At 47.2% G+C, this 24369-nt stretch overlaps 1 protein-coding gene across 2 annotated transcripts in view; it reads left to right on the top strand.

The window, feature by feature from the left end:
- Asic2 (acid sensing ion channel subunit 2) overlaps positions 1-24369 on the top strand; it is a 1059219-nt gene that overhangs the window by 977993 nt on the left and 56857 nt on the right. For both annotated transcript variants that reach the window (XM_032912543.1, XM_032912542.1), the window contains exon 3: positions 6972-7099. In XM_032912543.1, coding sequence (XP_032768434.1) covers positions 6972-7099 — 128 coding nt within the window. The remainder of the gene's footprint in view (positions 1-6971; positions 7100-24369) is intronic.

Genomic DNA, 24369 nt, shown 5'->3' on the forward strand with positions numbered 1-24369 from the left:
TCAACAGCTACCAGGAAACTAATCTCACTTGTGGTACTGGCTAAGCAGTATTGAAACCAGGATCGGAATCCCCATCTAAGTCTACCTTGGTCCTGTCCACTTTGAAGTGAGAAATGAACAGGACTAGAGAGTTGGCTCTTACAAAGGGCTTGAGTTCGCTTCCTTGTACCTACATTGGGCCACTCAACTGCCTATAACACTAGCGCCCTCTTATGGTCTCTGTGAGCACATGGACACACACACACACACACACACACACACACACAGAGAGACAGAGACAGAGACACAGACAGAGACAGACAGAGAGCCGTATACAGAAAGAAATAAAAGAAAAGGAAGGAGAGAGAGAAGGAGGAGGAGGAAAAAGAGAAGGAAGAGGAGGAGGAGGTGAAAACTGTATTTAAGCAGATTGCTTTGGGTAACAGTTCAACGAAGTGTCACATCTTTCCTACAGGATACCCTAGATATTAGTGTGCTTGAAGACTCCTCAGGAGGAGCTGGAGCCTGAAGCTTTCTCATGGCCCCTCCATAGCACCTCCCCGAGCTCCATCTAATGTTTGGCTGTGGGTCTCCATATCTGTTTCAGTCAGCTGCTGGGTGGAGCCTCTCAGAGGACAGTTAGGCTAGGCGCCTATCTGTGCAACCACAACAGAGTATCATTAATTCTGTCAACGTCTAGTTCTTGCCCACGGAATGGGTCTCAATTGGGCCAGCCATTGGGTAGCTATTTCCTCGGTCTCTGCTCTATCTTTGTCCCTGCACTTCTTGTATTCAGGACAAATTTTGGGTGGAAGGTTTTATGGGTGGGTTGGTGTCCTTACCCCTCTACTGGGCATCCTGCTCAGATTACTTTCTTATGACACTCAGGACTACCAGCCCTGTGGTGACACTGCCCGTAGGAAGCTGGGCCCTCCCACATCAATCATCAATCAAGAAAATTCCCCGCTTGCCCGAAAGTCAATCCACGGAAACAGATGTGATTAAGATTGTTTCTTCCCAGCTGATTCCTGCATGTGTCAAGTTGACATAAAAACTAGCTGGCACAGGGCTGAACACCCAGCCTGAGACGCTTCTCTCCTACCAGTTTTCTCTCTCACCCACCATTCCCTGATTGCCTCCCCAACCAGATGCCAGAGGGCAAGAGAGAATCCACCCAGTGAATCCCCAGTCAGAGCCTCCAACAACTCCCTAGGTCAGAGAGTAGTAGGGAGGCTCAGCACAGTGGTGAGCAGTAGCTATTCTGCAAGGGCCTTCCCACACTGGGAGACACCCCTCTAGCATGCCATGCTCCTGTCTCGAGCTGCCCTTGGAGCTGCCCCGCCCGGACACAGTCACTGTAATAAAGTCAGCTTGTCCAAAACAAGATCGCTTTGTAGCAACACATCCCTTGCCTGAGCCTAGAAAATTCCCTCCGCCTTTCAGAGCTGCTCGCTTCCCTTCCTCCTTCTCTCCCGTGCTTATTGCCTCTCCCGGTTTCCTGTAATTTGCAAAGATTAAAGATTTAAGCTTCTTTTATTGCCATGTACTTTCCCTGCCCCATTATGTATTCTGCCCATCATTCCTGCCTCCTCCCCGCAGAGCTCCCAGATCCATTCTGTGTGCAAAGAAAGCACCTCCCCAGGTAAATCTCACCTTGTGAATGCCAGGTCATGCTCCCAGAGAAGGCTGGCAGAGCCTGGCTTCTGCAGGCTGCAGTCTGCCAAGCCATGCCCCTCATGATTCAGCAGGGATCATTCATGTTCAGCTGTCTGGGGTTCAGCTCTGTCCTGTAAGGGAGAGCTTTCCTTTTATCTCTCTGCCCCCTCACACTTTCTACCTTTGAATCCTGGTGCTCAAGGATATGTAAACAAATCCTTCACAGCACTAGGGAGCTGCATCTTGGAAGGAGGTGATGTTGTAGTGTTTGGCAGTGTGAGCTCCTGTAGGATGCCACCCTGGGCAGCCACCCTGGGTGTTCAGAAGGGCCACCAGCTCGATATGATACTGTCATTACTACCTGGGAATTCTTGGGATTTATTTTTATAAGTAAATGTTTGCATCCTAAGGTTTTTACAGCGGTTTTCAACAAGGGGCCCATGTTGGCATTTTGTTCTATGCACGTGGTCCCAGATACTGTCGTCATTGTGACTGTTACATAGGCTGTCCCACCTGCTGTCTCTGCCCTGGGGTGTCCCTGTTCCTCCAGAACCTGGGTGGATGCATCAGGTCGCAGAGCAGGGAACAGAAAGCTCATGGGGGTTAGGTCCTCTTTGGTTTGTTCACTTAGCATGTATGGAACTCTGCTCTGTGTCAGCCCTGAACTGGGGGACTTGGGGATCTGACAGTGAAAAATACTCACTCCCCATTCAGACCTGAGAGCTACGTGGCACCTACTCACCTGAACGAAACACATTCATCAGGAGGTAGGGGGAAAAATGCTAGTCCTGGCTATGCCCTTGCCTTACTGTGTGACCTTGGGAAAGTCATTTCCTCTCTGGATTGTATCACTGTTTCCACAAATGTGGCTCAGATTGCCTGTAACAGAATCCCTGGAAATGAAGGCTCCTGGCTTTTCCCTTAAGTCCTGAGTCCGAATTTCTAGTGATAGATTCTAGGTATCAGAGAGAGAGAGAGAGAGAGAGAGAGAGAGAGAGAGAGAGAGAGAGAGAGAGAGGTGATTTCAATGAGTATTACACAACATCAAAGGCTGGGGTCTGTGGCTATATTTAGTCCTAACAAACTGCATTTGGTAACTTGTCTCTTAATGAAGTACCAAGTTTGAGAAATGACAGAGACCAGGGTGGGCAGTAGCCATTCACAAGCTAAAAACTGATCCAGAGACAAACGACGCAGCCCCAGCAAGTAACAGAAGCAAAATCTGTCCAGAGACATGGGAGTAAGGAGACTCGGGGAACGTAGAGCTGGACGAGCAGGAAATACTCATGAATACACCTGCACCACCAGAACCCGTGTGGACCAGGAACACACAGCTAAGAAGGCAGGATGGTGTCGGGCACAGCATGCACATACAGCATGACTGCAACACACACAGAGAGAAGGGAGGGTTGGAAAGAACACGGAAACATCCATTTTCTCCTCCTCTCATCCATCCAATAGCTGTTAACGCAGAATAAAATGGGGTTGCTTTAGGTTGACTCTGCTACAGCTCCTGTTGCTTCTGGAATAAGCCAAGGCCTCTAGCAAACCCTAACCCGGTCTGATTAGTCTTCAGGCAGTTCTCACTGGTCAGGCTCCCCGGGCTGATTGTTTTGCCCATTACTCACAGAGTTTCCTACAGAAAAGCTTCATTTCTCATTTCTTCCTGGAAGCCACAAGCTGTGCGATGAGCCAGTCTTTACTGGCTAGAAGGTTTCCTAAGCCCAGTTGTACAGCGGGCATGCAGCTTCTTCTGGCTAGGAACAGGCTTGGGCAGCTTACCAGTTCCTTCCCAGGGCTCCCCTTGCAGCACAAGCACCCTTGTAATGTCAGCATCCCGCCATGCTCAACTGCGTTCCCTGCTTCAGCCTGTGCTTGGTCTCCTCAGTCCCTCTCTTGGGCAGAATTTAGAGAACACAGCTTCTGTAAGTGGACCACTGGGTACCCTACTCTCACTCAGTGTTTCCTCTCTGACCTAAGAATGTTCACTGAGCATCTTCCAACTGTGGGTGAGGTCAGGGGCTGGGAGGAATAACAATGGGTCTCTTTCCTGAGGAATTGTATCTGATCACTAGTGAGTACATAGTCATCTATGGAAGATGGTAACTGAAAACCATAGGTGAACAAAAACCTGTGCATATAGGTGTTTGGATAGTGTACTCATTATTTTATATTGCTTTACTTACAGTAAAGTTTATTGGGGCTTATGGTTTCAGAGGGGGAGTCCATGACCATCGTGGCAGGAAGCATGGCAGCAGGCAGGCGGGCATGGTGCTAGAGCAGTAGCCTGAAAGCTTACAACCTGATCCACAGGTGGGAAGCAGAGAGAGAGAGAGAGAGAGAGAGAGAGAGAGAGAGAGAGAGAGAGAGAGAGAGAGAGAACTGGGAATAGTTTGGAACCTCAGCCCATGCCCAGTGATACAATCCTACCAACAAGGCCGTACCTCACTATGCTTCCCAAGTACTTCAGTGACCTGGGGACCAAGTATGCGAACATATGAGCCAACGGAGACCATTCTCATTCACACCTTCACAAACAGAGCAATCTGGATGAGGAAGATTCAAACAGTTGACCCATAGGAGAGAGATGAGATGTACATACATAGCTTCCTATGACTCCTTCCCAGTATGTGAAGCCTTGTCTGAAGCCACATCCTGGCAACAGCCCCCGTTTTATAAAGCCCCATATCAGCCGCCGGATGCCTTATCTAAATCATGAAAATGTTGTCTATTTCCAGTTCGTTCTGCCTGCTGGACCCTACATCCACACACTTTGACCTTGGAGTCTTATCCAGTTCCAAACCACAAACCAATCCAAGCCTGCCTCAGGCAGTGGTGACACACATTCTATAGTCTTGATAATTCCTGCGGCTGCCCCCAACTCCAGGCTTTTCCTTCTCTGTCAGCCTTGGTGCACCATAGCAATGATCCAGCACTGATAAATCCTCTCTTCCCCCCAACACTCACCCTACACTCTAGCACCCCTCATTTCTGCATGTTCCCACCCTCTTCCCATTCTTGTCTTTCAAAACATTTAACAGGGAACCCAGACTGGCCTTGCCCATTAGTAAGTAGATAAGCTTTAATTCCGGAGTGCCTACTCTTTCATCCAGTAGATGTCCTATGTGCCCTGGTGAAGATCTCTGAGGCCCACAGACAGTGCTCAGCCCTGGGCTTCAAGAAGCTTCAGCCTGAGGAAGGAGACAGATAGGTAAGGGACAGTCACAGAGTGTGGCAGAGGCCCTAGCAAGAGAAGTCGTTCTGAGTGGAGCTGAGGGAGCGAGTTCTTCAAGGCAAACCCGGTAAGGATCGGGTGGACAGTGCAGAAGGACACTTGAGGCAGGAGATTTGTGTGTCTGTGTACAGGAACCAGCAACAGCCGATCCAGGCAGCCTTGGGAGGTGTGACCACATGTGCTGCGGAACAGAGCTATGCCCAGAGCAAGGCTGCCAGTGAGGGCAGGAAAATAGGGCAAGGGGGAGAGCTATACAGGTTTGCACATGGGAACCTCCTCTGTGCGCTGATGCAGTCCCCTTGGTGCATGCTCCGTTCCACCAACGTAGAGCACAAACTAACTGAGAAGCCAGGCTCTGCCTCTCCAGTCACTTCTTACTGCCAAGGGCCATTTCTCCTGCCCAACCCATTAGGGCAGCCTCTGCTCTGGCTGGCTATCTCTTGCAGCCCAGAGGAGGCAGGCATTCAAGCAAGCCCTGGGTTTTCGTTTCTAATGTTACACACTGTTTTTCTCTTCCTGCCATTCTCATCTTCAGCTCATGGCCCAGTAAAGAATTCAGTAAATAAAATATAAGAGCTTCAGAGAATCTATCCAAGGGCCTGATGGGAGCTTGGTGAGGAGTATTACTCATCTCATAATCACATTTTTAAATACAGTGACTGAGGCAGGGAGCTAGCCTAATTGACTGGAATTAGATTCACGTTCCCACTGTAACAGAAAACAATGTGATTTTGTTGTTGTTTTAATTCTAAGGTCACAGGCTGGAGAGATGGCTCACGCGATAAAGGCACACACCGCTCTTCCAGAGAAAGAGCGCCCAACACTGACAGCGTGCAGATTACAATCTCCCTCAACTCCATCTGATTCTTCTCGCTTCTGCAATCACCTGCATCACACACACACACACACACACACACACACACACATGCACGCACATACACACGCACGCACACACAATCTTAAAACAATAAAAATATTTTAAGTATATTCTAGCCAGACATAGTGGTGCCTTTAATCCCAGCACATAGAAGGCAGAGGTAGGCAAATCTCTGTGAGTTTGAGACCAACCTGATCTACATAATAAATTTCAGAACAACCAGAGCAACACAGTAGATAGATAGGTAGGTAGGTAAGGTAGATAGATAGATAGATAGATAGATAGATAGATAGATAGATAGATAGATAGATAGATAGACAGACAGACAGACAGACAGACAGACAGACAGACAGACAGACAGACAGATAATAGATGGAAAGGTAGAATAAGAATAAAAAGTCCTGGGGTCCAGGGCTAGGGAGATGACTCAGTAAAGTACCTATGTCAGTATGAAGACATGCACTCATTTGCCCAGAACTCATCCGAAAGAGCTGGCTACGGTGAGGTACACCTGTAACCCCAGCACTGTGGGTTAGAGTGGGCTGGAGACAGGTGGATCTTAGGGGCTCTCCAGCCTAGCAGAAATACTAAGCAGCAGGTTTAGTAAGAGATAATGTCTCAAAATGGTGGTGGTGGTGGTGGTGGTGATGATGATGATGGTGATGATATGGACAACTGAGGAAGACATCCTGATTGTGACTTCCACAGACTCCACGCAGATGAACCACTCACATACCCACCTCTCTCTCTCTCAAAAGTCAATTCTGAAATGGTCTTTCCTAGGCTTCTAAAACCTAGACTGACAGCAAGGCTACACAGTGTTGCGTTTGAGGGCTCTGTGGGGGGAGGGGTAATCCATACCCCTGTTCTTTCGAGCTTCTAGAAGCTCGATCCATCTCTTAGCTGGTGACTTCTGTTCCCTCTTGAAAGTCAGCAGCATGGTCTCTTCGCTTTCTTATTCTGACTCTTGTCCCTGCCCCAGCTCAGGAGGACCCCATGACTGCACTGAGCTCCCCCTGCCAGTGGGTTATTCTCTGTCTCAGGATCCTTCTCCCGGTCCAGTCTCTGTGGAAAGTCACAGGCTCCGGGTCAGTGCTGCAGATGTGAGCCAGTACTCGTACCTTTAGTGATCCCTTAAGTGTTCCCTGGAGCTTCCGAGCACCAGGGCCCCATGAGCGTCTGCCTTCTCTGACCCATGGCTCTGTCCGTATTTGTTTTTTTCAGAGGAAACAACGTTTGAAGCAGGAGTGAAGGTTCAGATCCACAGTCAGTCTGAGCCGCCTTTCATCCAAGAGCTGGGCTTTGGGGTGGCTCCGGGGTTCCAGACCTTCGTGGCCACACAAGAGCAGAGGGTAAGTTCCCCACGCTTCCCAGATCAGGGGTCCTCAGGTTAGCCCAGCTACCTCAGACGCATGCGGAGGTCAAATGAGATGCCTACTTCTGGCTGGAACAGAGCTGCGCGCTACAAATGGCTTTCCCCAGAAATCAGGGGAAGAGGCTAAATCAACTCCTTCACCAATTCTCCAGGACTTTCCGCTGACTTCTGTATCACTTGTGCAAGAAACGTAACTGAGTGGTTGAGTTTTCTCTTTTCCCAGAACATTCTACCACTCCTTTTTATTATTTAATTTTTTTTTTTTTTTTTGCCTGTGAATGTTAAAACAAGCTTCTGAGGCAGGTTTAATAGTCATTTGTATTAATAAGATTCAAAGTGGCCTATAAAAGGAAAAGGAGGGAGCAGTCACTAGCCCTCCCCACTGAAGAAGAGTGAAGGCTCTTTCTGTGAGTTTCCCACCCACCCTTTGATGTAGTCCTGGGCAAAGCCCCACCCAGCCAGCAGGATCACAGGAAAGCAGGAAGAGGGCTGGTACCGTCCATGCCCAAAGTAGGTTTTATGTCTCAGAAAGGGAGATGGTCTTAGAGTCTCAGCAGGGAGGCCGTCTCAAAGCTGAGCAGCTGAGAGACAAGCACTGTTTCTCCCTCCAACTTCCTGGGATGTTCTGGTTCTCCCAGAATAAAAGAGAGTCCCCAGCCAGATCACCCAAGACAGTTTGCTGGGTGAGGCAGAGTAGAGTGTGGTCGGAGGCTGGGCTGCCTTCTGTAAGAGAGCAAGAATGGCTTCAGAGTGGGTGATGTGGGCACAGTACTTAGGCCAGCCTGCCATTAGAGTTCGACTCCGCTGTCATCCTTCATCCGATACTGACCACAACTCTTTCGTCACATTATAAGGTGAAATTCTGAATTAAAAACTGGTTTTAGATCCATTAATAAACTAGCTTTATTTTTTTAAGTCCCTGAGGAAGTGTTAATGTTGCCGATCTCATGTATCCTCTGTTCTGTGCATACTCCTGGTCAGTTGGTTAAGGCCAAGACCAGCCTGCACTGTAGCATGTGGTCATGAGATGGTGGCTTTTGGGCAGGGGCATGGATTCTGGAAGGTTATCCTGGATTCTACAGACCCCAGAGACTGAGGTAAGTCGTGTGAACAGAAGGAATTCCTAAGGGCAAAGAAAGATTCAAGGTGGACAGCTGGGCCAAGTTTCCGACTAAGGATGTGGCAATCAAGAAAAGGGAGGGGGCTGGAGAGATGGCTCAGTGGTTAAGAGCACTGACTGTTCTTCCAGAGGTCCTGAGTTCAAATCCCACCAACCACATGGTGGCTCACAACCATCTGTAATGAGATCTGGTGCCCTCTTCTGGTGTGTAGGCATATATGTAAGCAGAACGCTGTATACAAATAAATAACTTTAAAAAAAAAAAAAAAAAAAAAGAAAAGGGAGAATTTGGGTTGCCCAGTATAGGCATGCGGACAGACAGGCAGCCTGAGCGAGCTTGCAGCCTGAGCTCTTAGCCTCAGTGGGCCTGGATCCTGCCAAAAGTAAACAAAGCCAGCTAAAGAGTGGCGGCCACATTTCACCAGTAATTTTCTGCTATAATAGAGCCAAGTGTCCTAAGGTGAACGGCTCTCAGCTTGGATTTTTACAGAGATCATTGGGATTTACAGGGACAATGGGGGAAGTGATGGGAAGGACTAGAGCAGAGTCAGAAGAGTGAAAACTATAGAAACCCAAGGAGGGTGTGGTCTACGTGAGTAGGTGTGGTCCACATGAGAGGGTGTGGTCCTCCTGAGAGGTGTGGTTTATGTGAAAGGGTGTGTTCCACATGAGTGGGTGTGGTCCATGTGAAACCCATCAAGATGTGTCCCGTTACTTATGGAAGTGGAGTTCCTCTCTCCCCTGCAAAGAGCCTGGGAGTCTTGTCTCCATCAATCCTCGGTGTAGTTAAACTGAAGTGTTCATTCTTTTGACAGCCTTTTGCCCTTTCAGGGTGATCCTTTCAAGGCAGGGCCTAGAGTCGCACTAAGAATATGGCTCTGAGCTGTCAGAAACTATCAGTGTTAGTTCAAGCCTGCAGAGGCCCAGATGGAGAGAGAGCCAGTGAAGAGACTGGGATGTGGGGGAGGAGAGCTCCATCAGCATTCCTTTGTGCAGTGGGAGCAAGCCCATGCGGCTTCAAAGAGCCAAGCATGGGTTAGACTAATAGATGTCATGGGTTAGACCAACAGATGTGTCAGGGAATTCCTGGGGGCTCGAGAGGATGGCTATGACTTGTTGTTCAAAGCAAGTCTGACTTTGCGGTTTGCTTGATGTGCCCACCACAGCTGTGGCAACAGCCCCTGGGGATCTACCCTTCTCCAAGTACAGAGTGAGCATACAGGGCTCCCCAGCACTTGAACCCTAACTTCTCCACTGACTGGAGGGGAGAGTGTTCATGGAGGCTGCTGAGAGACATGGCTATTCCTCCCCTGCTCACCCTCTATCCGTGACATGGAAAAACAACTCTGGGCTGGGTGGGAAGTTGGAGCTGATGACTCCTGAGAAGCTTAAGTCAGTATTTCCCTTGACAAGCTGAGACAGAGGGGCTCCCCATGGTGAGCAGGATGAGGAAGAGAAACCTGTTCGCAGTGTCCAAGGACAAAGTGACTGTTTGTGCTGAAGGGAATTGGTGGCGAATTCGACCGCATTCGTTTCAATATTTCTCTGCTTATTATAACTAATAACGAGATATTTGTTAAACATTTTACAGTCTTCAGTGCATTTCCGCATCATCTCGTTTCATCATTTCATTCATATTAATAGAGAAATACAAAAAACACATCCCAGAGCTAAATCTAATAATATGTTATGTTTACATGTACAGAAAAGAGCACATTCGCAGGAAATAAGACTTGAAAGAAATAAGCCAAAATGCCCACAATGGGGCAATTATGAATGATTCATTTTCTTTACCAGCTTTCCGTGTCTTTTACAACGCTTTGCTTTATTGATTTGTTCAGCAAATATTTGTTGAGAGGCTACTGGGGGGGAGGGGCAGCGGGGGAGGGGGAGGGGCAACATGCCAAACAAAAACAGACCCAATTGCTGCTCCCGCAGAAGCTACAGGTGGCCGGCTGTCTACCCGGTAATTGACCATCCACTGTACTTTCCCATTGCACCAGGGTGACCCTGGTGCTCAAATATTGCCTCTCGTGGATGGCGTGAGTCATTTTTCTGTCCCATTTTGTCTTCTCTGAAACGGGGAGGGAGTTGTTTGGGAGACTAATTGCATCCCCCACATGACAATATGGGAAGTGATCTTCTTTCTTGTTGATGATCATGTAATTATCACCAAGTTCGCAATCTGTGGTGCATCAGTGAAATATGGTGGCCATGTTGCTCTCAAGCCAAGATGCTGTTGTGGCAACAGAGTCCAAGGAAGTGTGCCAGTAGGCCAGAGGTGACAAGGCAGTGTGGGACAGAAAGCCCGTTCCTGGAAGGTTGGTATGACTCACACTGGAACAATTGACTCTAGCACAGGGGCCTAAGAGACTCTTGTGACTGGAATGAACCATCGCACTGAGTGAGGAAACTCGGCTCCTACAGTAAAAGTCTTCCCACCTGCACATAATTACACACATGCTTTGTGCTGGTTTATTTTACTTTATTATTTATTTATACTGTAATCACAAAAGAACATGTTCTTGGGCTAAATACCAAAGCAAAGATTGCGTTTCTAAATCTGCATTTGCCTTAAATCCAATTAAACCAAGGTATGTCCCTATCTGAGAAAACACTCCCTTCGGCAGCCTGGATCTCTACAAGCCCTGAAATATCGCAGAGCCTCCACCATTAGACCAGGCAGCACGGTTATATTGTAGAAATGGACGTAGGCTGTGGTGACTGAGTAAACCCATATCAAAGTACCAAGCTATCAAACTGCCACAAGCACTGGCCTCACGGGCAGACTCTATGACATGAAATTTAGGCCATGGCTGATGCTGGTGTGACTGACAGTCAGGTCTCCTAGGGGAGGGCTTTCACCCTTTTTCTCTGCTTTGGTATTTAGCTATGTCTCCAACATATGGAAGGAAACCCCTTGATGTTCACAAGAACATTATCCTCCTTCACTCCCAAACAGAAAGGCCCAACTGCTGGGTAGGAGGTGCCTACCTCTGGCTTGTGACAGCTCTTCTCCAACTTCTGGATTCAACCTCCTAAGTGCCTTTCACAAGAGAAGACTCATTTGTCAACCTGACAGCCAGCCCGTAGTCTTTGTAGCTGCTTCACAGTCCCCATTAGAAATGGAGGCTTGCCCAGTTGTTGTTGTTCTCTCCTTGTTTTTCCAAGGCAGTAGAGGAAATTTATCATACATGTCCTCGGTGACTTCCAAACCACCAAAGCTGGAGCCACATAAATATGGCGGGATTCAGTTCCACCTCACTGAAGCACTGGGAAAGTTCCAGAGAGAGACAGCTTGGTATGTGGCTACTCCCTGTACATCCTCAGGGTACATTGTTTCCCACAAGTAGACCGAAAATAGGAATCAATTAAGCATCTACCGGCTTAGCTACTTAATCATGATTACCATGCATCCCCCAAAGTAGAAATATCTCTGGGTCCCCCCAGGCTTTGAACATTCTTTTTCTATAAAATATGAGCTTGCTTTCCTCAAGATAGAGTTAATGGCAAGGATTGAGGGAGTGGGGGTGAGGAAGATCTCTCAAAGGAATTGTTGATTAACTACAGCGAGCTAGGTACCATGTCCAGCTGTGTTGGAAGATTCCCAAAAAGTCATTCGAAATACTCCCATTTGTTATAGCTAAAATCATTTTTCATGTGCCCTACCCACACCCCACACCCAGCCCCGACCTTGCAGTCTCTTCTTTTCTTCCTGAAGAGGACACCATGCTTGCTTGGACTCTTTCCCCTCCTTTTTAAGCCCAGTGCTCCACTGATCTGTTTCTTAATCAAGGTTGCCCATGAAATCTTTGCCTAAACCCCATCTTCATTAATAAGGATATCAACCACTCAGGTTGTGTGTGTGTGTATGTGTGTGTGTGTTGTGTATGTGTGTGTATGTGTGTATGTATTGTATGTGTCTGTGTGTGTAGTGTGTGTGTCTATGTGTGTATGCTGTGTGTGTGCATTTGTGTCTATGTATGTGTATTGTGTCTGTGTGTTTGTGTATGTGCCTGTGTGTATGTATCTGTGTGTATCTATGTGTTTGGGTGTGTTGTGTCTGTGCATATATCGTGTCTATGTGTGTGTGTCTGTGTGTATGTATTGTGTGTCTGTGTGTATTTTGTGTGTATGTCTGTGTGTGTATTTTGTCTGTGTCTATGTGTATGTCTGTGTGTGTGTGTGTGCGTGTTTTGTGTGTGTCTGTGTCTGCAAGTAAACACACTCATGTGTTCTCGTGTGGGGGTCAGAGGTCAATGTTGGGTATCTCCCTCTGTGAGTTTCCACCTTATTTTTGGAGACAGGGTTTCTCACTGTGCCTGAAGCTCACACATTGGCTAGGTTGGTGGGACAGTGTCCCTGCAGGATCCTCCTGTCTCTACCTCTCAGTACCAGGATTACAAGTATGGGTCATAATGCATGGCTTCTTACATGGGTACGAAGACTCTGACTCAGATCCTTATGCCTAAGCCATCTCTCTAGCCCTACTCCTCAGTCTTTTTCCCGTCTTGGTTCTCATGAGGAGGTAGATGGACAGACATATCCTTCCTGTGCTACTCCTAACCACTCTTGTCTTCCTTCTACCTCTTGGCCTTCTCAACCTTGGGCCTTTTCATAAACTCATGTCTTGTTCATCCTTAGATACTGGGCACACCAAGGTATCTACACTGGGGGTATTAGGTGGATCCCTAAGTGAGTTCACCCTTTGCCATGATTCCCACACAGCCACCTTCAGACCTGGTGTTTTTCCTGAGCCTCAAACCCAATGATGTAAGTGTCATTCTTCACTGGCGTTCCATGGATATCATCCTAGGATCCCTATAGGTGTCTCCTTTAGAGTTCATGGATAGTTCCAAGTTTTATGACCCTCTCCTTAGATTTCTTTAGACAACTTCTTTGGTCCCACAGTCTCAAGGCAACAGCCCTAGCTAAATTTATTCTCTTCTCATGTCTCCAAATCTACATCCCAAATTGCTGTTCACCCTAGTTCTCCAGCCACTTAGGCCTGAGGGCAAATCCCCATTTGCTAGATGTAGGATCGTGTAACTCATTCTCTTCATCTGTAGACTAGGGGAAATGGTGGCTCCTATCTCACTACCTGAGTTCATGTGTACAATGTTTCTAGAATAGTTCTTGGTACACAGTAATGTGTATCAATGCCTAATAAGTGCTAGATATTATTACCCCCCACCCCAGGTGCAATTTCAATTCAACATTTCACAGTTTTACTTGGTAAGGAATATGGCTGCTTTGCCGGTCCCCTTCTTGTCATCCTGACCCTTCCCATCCTGACCCTTGCACTGATATGATCATTCTAAAGTACATAGCAACACTTTCCTCCATCACTAACCACAAGATGAAGTTCAGGACTCTCTTTTCAGACCCTCCTATCTCCGCCTCCCTTTCCAGCGATACCCACTCCTCTAACCACCTCCCACAGAACACACTCTACCGTGTACTGTGCTACCCCTGAGTGTCATTCCCTCTCTCCCCTATCCCGATCATGTCTCCATGCCTTATTTCCTCCTTGGACCCAGGCAGAGGGGAGGAGGCCCAGTGTCTATTGATTCTCCTACTTTATCTTACTCCGGAGACAAGTTAATAAATCAGAACCTTCCTCGGTTGGGTCTTGCCGGCCAGTACCGTGTTATCTTTTGATTCATGAGCAGCTTGCTATCTGAACTCCCAAATGCATGGTGTTTGGTTTCTGAGGTTTGATTGTTTCTTTTTAATAAGAGGTAAGGAAATCTGTGCAGGACACTTCCACACATAGGTCAAAAGCTGTCTCGTCTTTCTTTGCGAATGGGGAGGGCAAAGTCACACACAAATGTCTTGGCGATGCCAACCACAGTGAATGGAGGAACAGGAACAAACTGGCTCTTGCACCGCCTTGGCAAGGGCAGAAGAGAGGGGATCTGAAAAGACATCTCGCTCTTGTCCCTGCCCCCTCCTCCCTCATGCTTGAAAACCACTTACTGAGTTTTGTTTTTATTTTCTGTTGTTCTTGCTATCAGGGCTGGAGAAGTTCCTGGATTTGTTTATGTTGTGACGACCAGACCAGACAGCCACAGTAATCATTCCCCGTGGGTTTGTAAATCGTAGTGTTCCTCTGCTAGATTGTTCTGTTCCCAGAGAACTTCCAGGCTCCCACCTCCTGAAATACCACCCCTCACCCTCCCCTCACCCCATCACCCCTCACCCCATCACCCCCCCCCCATCACCCTATCACCCCCCATCATCACCCCCCCCACCCCATCACCCCCCATCACCCCTCACCCTCCCCACCCCTCACCCCCTCACCCCATCCCCCCACCCCCCTCACCCTCCTCACCCCATCACCCCCTCACCCCATCACCCCCTCACCCAATCACCCCACCTCCCCCTCACCCCCATCACCATCACCCCTCACCCCATCACCCCCTCACAATAGCAGCTAACTGGCTACACTATACATGTATGTAATCAAACAAGCTTGGGCATGCATGTCCTGCTCCATGCAATGAAAGAATGTTCTTAGGAGACCAGGCTTCTACAGCAACAAGACCAGAGCCCATCCATCACTGTAGACCAGTAAGTGAGTGAATAAACAGCAGTTATATTGCTTCAGTGGTTGCTCTGAGACCTGCAGTGTTCTCTCTCTCTCTCTCTCTCTCTCTCTCTCTCTCTCTCTCTCTCTCTCTCTCAAACAAACAAAAAATTCAAAATTCATCACTTCAAGGTTACCTGCTACATGCATTAAACTGGGAGAGATTTTGGGCTGGGGGCAAGTGTGGTGTTGACAGGTACCACTAATATGGGAGCTCAACAGTTAAGACACTTACTACTCTTGGAGAGGACCTGAGTTTGATTCCCAGCACCCACTAAGGGCAACTCCCAACCACTTGTTATTCCAGTTTTTCAAGATCCAACACCCTCCCTTCTGATCTCCACAGGCATCAAGCGTGCATGCAGGTATGTGGTTCACTTACATATCCTCAGACACACTCACAAGTACATAAAATAAATAAATAAATAAATAAATCTTTCTTTAAAAGTTTAAAGTTAAAAAACAATTGCATACCAGGCCAATGAGATGGCTCGGCAGGTAAAGGCATTTGCTGTCAATCTTGGTGATGAGTTCCCTTCCTGAGACTAGAGTGGAAAAGGAGAACCGACTCCTGCAAGTTGCCCTCTGACCCCTAGACATACGTAGGCTGTAATTTAAGAATGATAGCCTTATCTGTTCCCTTTCTAGCTCCCAAATAATTGCCATAAAGATCTATTAAACTTATTAACAAGCTATAACCACTATGGATGGGCAGATATTCATGCTATGCTAACCTTCTAAGCCATCTACTTCCCAGCCACAGGCCCATTGTTGCTTGTGCTTTGAGTTTCGACCTACTTTGCTCTGCTCCATCTGTGCCCTCATGGCTAATCCATTGGCGACCTGCTCATCAGGATTCCTCCTGGACCCTTTGCCTCCTCTTCTCTTCCTTCTCTCCCCCTTTTGGGATGCTCCCCTGGGATCAGAAGCCCTGCCTTCTCTGCCCAGTCATGGGCTGATCAGCTCCTAATTAATCAATCAGAGGCAATTGGGGAGCATTCTTCAAACAACATATATACAGGAAACAGTTCAATAATCATGACCACACTAGTGTCCAGACTGTAGCCAGATCTGTGGGCACAGAAATCAGCAACTGAATACACAGTGCCCCAAACCATCTTCCAACAGACATACACACACACAAAGACGTTTCCTTTCTCAGACTCTGCCCACATGAAATGCATACACATGGCCCCCAAGAAGCACGAGTAAAGATCTTTTCTGGAGTCGTCTTTATAAGCAAGGAATTAGAGACATAGTTGTCAATAAGATTATTAAATTAAGGTGGTTTCTTAATCTCTCTGTCACTGTTAAACAGGGCAGGGAAGATTTGGAGGGGCCTTGGGGGAGAGGAAGACAGACTGGAAAAGGGAAGAATCAAATTGTAGGAACACTACATTCAATATGGTCCTATTTTTTAATCAAAGTGCCCACCCAGCAATCTATGTTTACTTTACAAGTGCACGTCTGCACGTTAGTGTACCGAAACATTCTAGAGAAGGTTGCATGGGCCAAGAGATGGAGAAGAACATCGGAGGTCTGTGTACAGGAAAGGTTACCCATTTTTTATACTCCTCGGATAATTCTAACTAGGTATCCTTTGTATTTTTTATATATAAATTGTGTGGCTCTTTTTAGGGACAGGCATACCATAGCTAGTAACAAAGTATGTTTTGTAATTTGGTCCTCATGTCTAACACCCAGGCTCACACAGAGAAGACTTGGCCTCTCCCTGAGCTGATCCTGTGACCCTCCTCCCCAGCAGAATCTCCCTCCGTCACACCCAACCTCTCCTCCCAGCACCTGCTGAGGTCACAGAGGCTTCTGTGGCTCCAAAGTTTTCTAGATAGATAGATAGATAGATAGATAGATAGATAGATAGACATATATGTTTAAAAAGCAACTTTTGTCTGTCTTTTTTTTTCCATTTTCTTATTTATTCACTCTACATCCCAATCACAGCCCCCTTCTCCTCCCAGTCCTCCCTCACACAGCCCCTCCCCCTATTACCCTCTCCCCCTCACCTCTGAGAAGGGAGAGGGGTCCCCCTTGGGTACCAACCCACTGTGGCACCTCAAGTCTCTACAGGACAAGGCACATCCTCTTCCACTGAGGCCAGCCAAGGCAGAGCAGTTGGGGAACAGGATCTACAGGCAGACAACAGATTCAGAAATAGCCCCCACTCCAGTTGTTGAGGGACCCACATAAAGACTAAGCTGCACATCTCCTAAATATATGGGCAGGACAGGGAAGGCTATGACCAGCCCTCTTATGTTCTTTGGTTGGTGGTCCAGTCTCTGGGAGCCCCCAAGGGTCCATATTAGTTGACTCTGTTGGTTTTCTTTTTTAAAAAATTATTTCTTTTATATATATAAGTATACTGTTGCTATTGGTTGTGAGTCACCATGTAGTTGCCGGGATTTGAACTCAGGACTTCTAGAAGAATAGTCAATGCTCTTAACCACCGAGCCATCTCTCCAGCCCAACTCTGTTGGTTTTCTTGTGGGGTACCTATCCCCTCCAGGTTCCTCAACTTTTCCACAATACTTCTGAGCTCCAGCTAATGTTTGGCTGTGGGCTTTTTATCTGTTCTTGAACTTATTCTTCTAATCCTAAGGCCTACAGGCACAGTTTCCAAAGTTCATGGAAGATTCCGTAGGTCCTAGCAGGGACTGTCACCACACCATACCTGCCTCCATCCACATTTGTAGAGACAATAGGTCCAACACTTGAACTTATCTGTCTGTCTCCGGGGTTGAGCTGGACTCCTGTCTGTGTCCGGCACCCACCTCCAGGCCCCGCCCATGCCATGGATCTGTCCATGTGTGGTGAATTATTGAATTGAACTGAGCTCTGGAATCTCTGCCTAAGGGGCTGATGAGGGAGTGGGGAACCAGTGAGTAAAACACTGTGTCACAATCACAAGGCCCTGAGCACCGTCTCTAGACCCATGTGAAACTGCAGATGTGATGGTGCACAGTTCTAATCCCAGCACTGAGGGGACAGAGACAGAGCAACCCCTGGAGCTCACTCCTCCGCCAGTCTAGCCTGATTACCAACAAGATAGCTGGTCACGGCTGGTCACAAAAGAGATAGATGATGTGCCTGAGGATGACACTTAGAGTTTTTCTGGCCTACACACACACACACACACACACACACACACACACACACACACACCCCAAAGGGAGAGCAGCCTGATGAGAAAGTGTGACTGGAGTCAGCTCAGTTGAGAAGTGTACCCTAGGCAGGCAGCCAACCACTCTGGAAGTCTTACCACTAGGGAAGCTATTTTTGTAGCCAACAGGGTGGTAGGAGTTGGGGGGGGGGGCAGCCTTGGCCTGTCCTGAAAGCCTGCTGGTGTCTCCTTGGCTGGTAAGGAGGAAAGGCATGAGCCCAGCCTCCTTCAGACTCGAAGGCCTCCCCACTTCTCAGGAAGTCATGGCAATAGAGGAGATATTGGTGTTATGATGAATCCTTGAAAGTCTTTCCCACACAATCCAGAACCTTGCTAGATATAATAGCCCCCATTACCATAAGTGTGCTCCCCAAGTCTAATCAAGTAGAAATGACTGAACATCGTTTGGCAGAAAATAAGACTAGAACACAGAGTCAAAATGTGTCCAAGAACATGCAGCTAGAAAGAGGTGGGGCCTAGAATTGAAATGGGCTTCCCACCAAGATTTGCCTCTATTGCCTGAGAAAGTCTGCCCTTGGGGGGGTCCGTGTATTCTACTTCCGCCCTGGCCAGAGAACAGGGCGGGAGAGAAGCACAGTGCAGAGACAACGGGCATAAAATGGGGTCTCCTATGTGCTACGGAGGAAAGGCCTTGGCTCAGCAAACAGAAATGGAAACTTAACAGCAGCCTGGAAAAGGCAAAGGGGAAGATGGAGACGTTTTACCCAGCAAAAGTATAACATCTCCCTAAAGAGCAAGCGGAGAGTGAGGCACCGGACCACCAGGAGCGCGGGAAAGAAGCAGCCGCCAGAGTCCGGTGGCTTCTTCTGGTTTCCCTTCGCAAATGCCGACTGCTTAATACCAAAGAATAGGGGAAGTACGCGGAGCGCCCTCACTGAGGGATGATTCTGGCCTTGGCCCCTTCCTGCAGTCTGCTCTCTTTTAGTGTTCTGCCTTGGTTAGGACTCTGGGGCACACAAAGAGCAGGGACTAAAGGTAACACCAGGAAAAGCTGGTGGCTAGTGAAGACTGCAGAAGGGTCAGAAAAACAAAGACTCCCATGTAGTACTGAAACTGAGCACCAGGGGGCCTCCTTTTCCTCTCTCTGTCTTCCCTTCCCCCTCCTCTTTCTCCATTCTCCCATATGACGTCCCCCACACTGCCCAGAGCAGGAGGCATCTGGGTACTCTCCTTTGAACTGTGTGTGACAAGTTGCCATGAGGATCTCTGATCTGGTCTATTCATTAGATGTGATGTTGTTTCTCTTTTTGTACAATTTCCCAGAATCCTCTCTGTCACAGCACTGCATCCCTGCCCCTCAAATGGAAGCCACCACAGTCAGCACAATTATTCCTGATCTTAGCCCCTCATGACACCATGAGACTGAGAGAGCACCAGACCACCATACCACATCCACTTGGTGAGACAGGCTTTCCTGGGCCCATGTAACCACTGGAGAAACAAAGGTTTGGTAGGGAACAGAGGCAACTTGAAATCAGACTTCTCACCTTTGAGGCTTGGGCTCTGTCTACCTCCCTCCCCTGACTTGGACATTCCATGTAGACAGAACTCCTGAGGAACACAAGGAGACCATGCCATTGGTTAAAAACTCAGAGCTACATGCTTCATTTTTTATTGGCGTGTGTGTGTAGGTATATGTGTGTGTGTGTGTGTGTGTGTGTGTGTGTGTGTGTGTGTATGTACATGTGTGTGGAGATGTGCTTGCCTGTGTCTACACATTAGGAGGTCAGAGGTCAACTTCTATTGCTTTTCACCTTGTGTTTGGAGACAATGTCTCTCACAGAACCCAAAGCGCCCAGATTCAGCCAGCCCTAAGGATCCTCTTGTTTCTGCCTCCCCCACCCTAGGACTCCATGTACACACCACCTGGCTTTCATGTGGGTTCCGGGAACCCCAACTCACATCCTCATGCTTGTACAACCACTTTACCCACAGAGCTATCTCCCCACAGCTCTTTGCTGCCCAATGCATAGCGCTTTCTGATGCCAGCTTCCCTTTGAATGCACCAGTGCCTTATCTTACAAGTTTCTAGAAACCAGACCACTTCCTGGTGAGTGACATTGTTGTTGTTGTTATTGACCTGGTTTCATGTCTGGTTATTCTCCCACAAGGAGGATAGAGAATAGAGAAGCCCTTCCTTCAGTAGGAATGATGGTCAGTCACTGGTGACATTTTCAAAGGAAACTCAAACACACACTTGATCCATACCCAAGAGCAAGAGTCAAAGCTGGATCATGCCTTGTGCAGCAGGCATCCAGCCACACAGGGGCCCGCTCGAGACAGCGGTTACTGAAGCATTGCTTTCCTGTATTTTTTTTCTAACAGAAAACCAGATTATTCCTTCTCTTCCCCATAGACAAAAGAACGCGTCATTACAGATAGGAGATGTAAGCTGTGCAGGAGAGAAGCCAGATCAGAGCAGGAGAGGAGGCTCTGTTTACAGCCCAAACCCTACCCTTGACTGTGTAGGCAGCCATGAGCAAGTCACTGTCACTCTGGACTTCAGGCTGAGTCCCCTCAAGTAGACTAGCGATGCCTAATTATCTTGCTCAGCTCCTGAGAAGATCAAGTTTGGTAATACTCATCCACTCAAGGCCTTCGGTTGTACAGTGGCTTCATCCCTCCCCGGAATGCAGAGGCCACTCACTACGTGCAGTCTGACAGTCGTCATTTGAATGTGCTCTTGACTTTGGAATGGCGTGGAGGTTAGACTTCTGTTGGGAAGATTTAGGCTGGTTGGTGGAAGTGATGGAGTCTCTGACTTCTTCCCATCAAGGCATAGTGAGAGATTATGAATTTCTTCTCTCACTTCAGTCAACAAAGGCAAAAATATATGGAAAACACAATTTTTGGGCTCCAAGTTTCTGGTAATAAAGGACAGAAACTCCCCCCCAAAAAATGGTAAAAAAATAAAAGTGAACCTTGTGGTTGTCCTAGGGGGTGTCTTTGAGTGTTCTGGGCTCCAGTGCAGAGTGGAAAGGCACAGAAAGAGCCTGGTGATTCCCTTTTTAAAAAAAAGTATAGAGTTGAGCAACCAAATATCAAAGAGGAGATGGGACATGGCAGATGTGTTCTTTGAGAAATCAGCAGGCTCCTGATGAGGGCAGAAAATTTCTCAGACACAGAGGAGAAAGTCCTGAAGTGGTGAATGGAGACAGTGGCTGTGGTGTTTTGAATATGCTTGGCCCATGGAGTGGCACTATTAGGAGGTGTGGCCTTGCTGGAGTAGGTGTGACCTTGTTGGAGTAGGTGTGGCCTTGTTGGAGTAGGTGTGACCTTGTTGGAGTAGGTGTGGCCTTGTTGGAGTAGGTGTGGCCTTGCTGGAGGAAGTGTGTCACTGTGGAGGTGGGCTCTGAGACCCCCCTCCTAGCCATCAGGGAGCAAGTCTTCTCCTGTCAGCCTTCGGATCAACATGTAGAACTCTCAGCTTCTCTGAGCCATGTCTGCCTGGATGCTGCCACACTCCCACCTTGATGATAATGGACTGAACCTCTGAACCTGTAAGCCAGCCCCAACTAAATGCTGTCCTTTATAAGAGTTTCTTGGTCATGGCTTCTCTTCACAGCAATGGAAGCCCTAACCAAGACAGCGGCCAATAGTCACATGAAGTTGGAAGCTGTGCCCATTCCTACCAACCAAACTAGAGGCCTTCAGAATCCACAGGATGCTGTGGTCCACCAGGGTCTCCCATCAGCAATGCAGAATGGTCAGCCCGAAACTAAGCACTGTTCTGGTTCAAATCTTAAATCCAAAGCCCAGAAGATCAAAGTATTTTCAAGTAGCTTCAATATGTTTCAGAAAATTTCTCAAGAATATTTATAGGTACATAAAAATAACCAATATGCAAATGTAGTAAACTTCATATAGTCTGGCATCCAATCAAGTATTACTAGGCACACAAAGAAACAGGAAAAATACACACAGCAGGAGAGTGATCTTTCAGCACAAAACAGTCCACCACCGCTAACAAATAATAGAAATGGCCAAAAGGGGGCTGGGGAGATGACGCCTGCGTGGGTAAAGCACTCACTGCACAAGCTGAGGGCCTGAGTTCACATGCACAGACCCAGAGAGGCACCGGATACATAGCTGAAGTATCTGTAACCCCGGCACTTCTATTGGAGACAGGAGGCAGAGACAAGGAGAGTCCCTGGAAGCTTACAAACCAGGTAATGCAGCATACACAGCAGAGGAAAAAAACACAAATAAAACAAAATGAAAAAGATGTCTTCCATAAAACAAGGTAGAAGGCAAAGACAGACACTCAGGATAGTTCTCTGGCCTCCACACATGCACCATGCAGTGTGGTATGTACATACGTACTCTCAAACACACACACATGCACACATGCACACACACACACACACACACACACACACACACACACACACACGGAGAGAAAGAGAGAGAGAGAGAGAGAACACATATACATTCACACAAAGAATTGGCCAAAAGGACTACTCTCTTTATTCAAAATATGGACATAGAATATATACATTTGTATAGTTATCCATTTGTAAAAATAAATGTGCACATAAATCCTGTGTATTTAAAAGCCCAAGTTTAGCTTACAGAGTAAAAACCACAGTGCTCGAGATTGAAAACACACTAAAAGGAATTAACAGCAAATGAGACATCCCAGAGAAAGACTGAGAAATACAGATACAGCAGAGAAAAGGGGTTTTTAATGAAGAATTTCAGCTGTGGAATAACTTCAAATGGATAAATAATGTGTTTTTAGAGTCTTTGGAGAAAGGGGGAAATGCCACAAAACTCATGGAAGGATGGCTGATCCTTTCCAAATTTGATGATGATTATAAACCTTTAGATCTGAAAACCTCAAATAACCTTAGACATCCCCCAGAAGGCCTGGAGAAAACCACATGGAGATTGTTCAAGACCAGGCAGGCATAAGAATAAACATCGCGAGGGCATCTAGGAAAGCAGACGCGGTACATACAGAGGAACGAGAGAAAGGGTAGGAGTCAGTTTCTGGCTGTACAGCAAAACAGTGAGAACAGAGTGAGCTCTGCAGGGAACTCAAGGAGGACGGGCAGAAATGTGCCCGTCTAGAATTCTATACCCTGTGAATATATCTTCTGAAAAGAAAGTAAAAATCTCAAGACGTACAGAAGCGAGAGGAGCTGCAGCTCTGACTATAGCAGATGCATCTTCGGCGGCTCCCCGTGCCAAACCATCTCCCTCTGAGCGAAAAGAAAGACACCAGATGGAAACACGGACCCGCCTGAAGGGAGTGAAGAGCAACAGAAACTGTCACGATAGTGGTAAACAGAGAGAACACCTTCTTGCTATTTAAATGTACTTAGAGATCATTAAGAGCCTAAATAACAACAATGTTTTATGACACTTATAATGTAGGTTTGATCAAAATGGTTGCCAACAAAAGCCAAAAAAGGGGGTACAGGGGAATCCTAGTCCAAGCGTTTAACCAATCCGAGGGCTGAAATGTGAACAGTGGCAGACTTTGACGAGAGCCTTACTGAGAACCCCAAACAACCAAATCGTTAGAAAAATATAGCTGCTTATTCAAGGAAGGATAGAAGTGAAACCAGAAAAGTAGCCAAATGTTGTCCGGAACATAGATGTGGGACTGGAGATGTGACACCAGTTGGTAGAGCGCTTGCCTGGCGTACATGAAGCTGTAGGGGGTCATTGACACCGTATATGGTAGTGTATATTTTTAATCTCCATAACTAGAAGTAGAGACAGGAAGATCAGAAGTTCAAAGTCATCCTTGACTACTTAGCAAGTTTAATGACTTGTCTAAGGAAGAAAGAAGGGGGGGGGAGAGAGAGAGAGAGAGAGAGAGAGAGAGAGAGAGAGAGAGAGACTGTATGTAGTCTATTAGCCTAATAGAAGCCAAAAATTTGAGAGAAAGAAATAGAAAACAAAGGATATTGATAGAATACATCTAATAAAATAACAGAAAAATCTGGTATATCTGTAATCACATCAACTGCAATGAGTTGAAGATGGAAATTAAAGAGTATATTTTCAGACTGAATGAAAAGCAAACATCCTTAGTTGCAGAAGAATTTTAATCCAGCAACATGGCTCCTCTGGCAAGAGGTCACATCCAAAGACCTTCTGGGTCTATGCTGGAATGCAGACATGCCCTGGATTATAGTATGAACTGGCTGGAATACAGACAGACACACCCTTAGTACACACCTTTAAACCTAAACAATGAAAGTAAGGTTGGTTTATAGAAGGAAGCAGCCATGTTTGAAAGTGACATCTGGTTGAGGGGCAGACAAAGTGATAAATCAGAGAAAGAATTGACAGAAAAAGTCAGAGATAGGGGTATGCCCAACCCTC

Source organism: Rattus rattus, chromosome 9 (assembly GCF_011064425.1).
Source record: "Rattus rattus isolate New Zealand chromosome 9, Rrattus_CSIRO_v1, whole genome shotgun sequence".
In the NCBI taxonomy this organism is placed as follows: domain Eukaryota; kingdom Metazoa; phylum Chordata; class Mammalia; order Rodentia; family Muridae; genus Rattus; species Rattus rattus.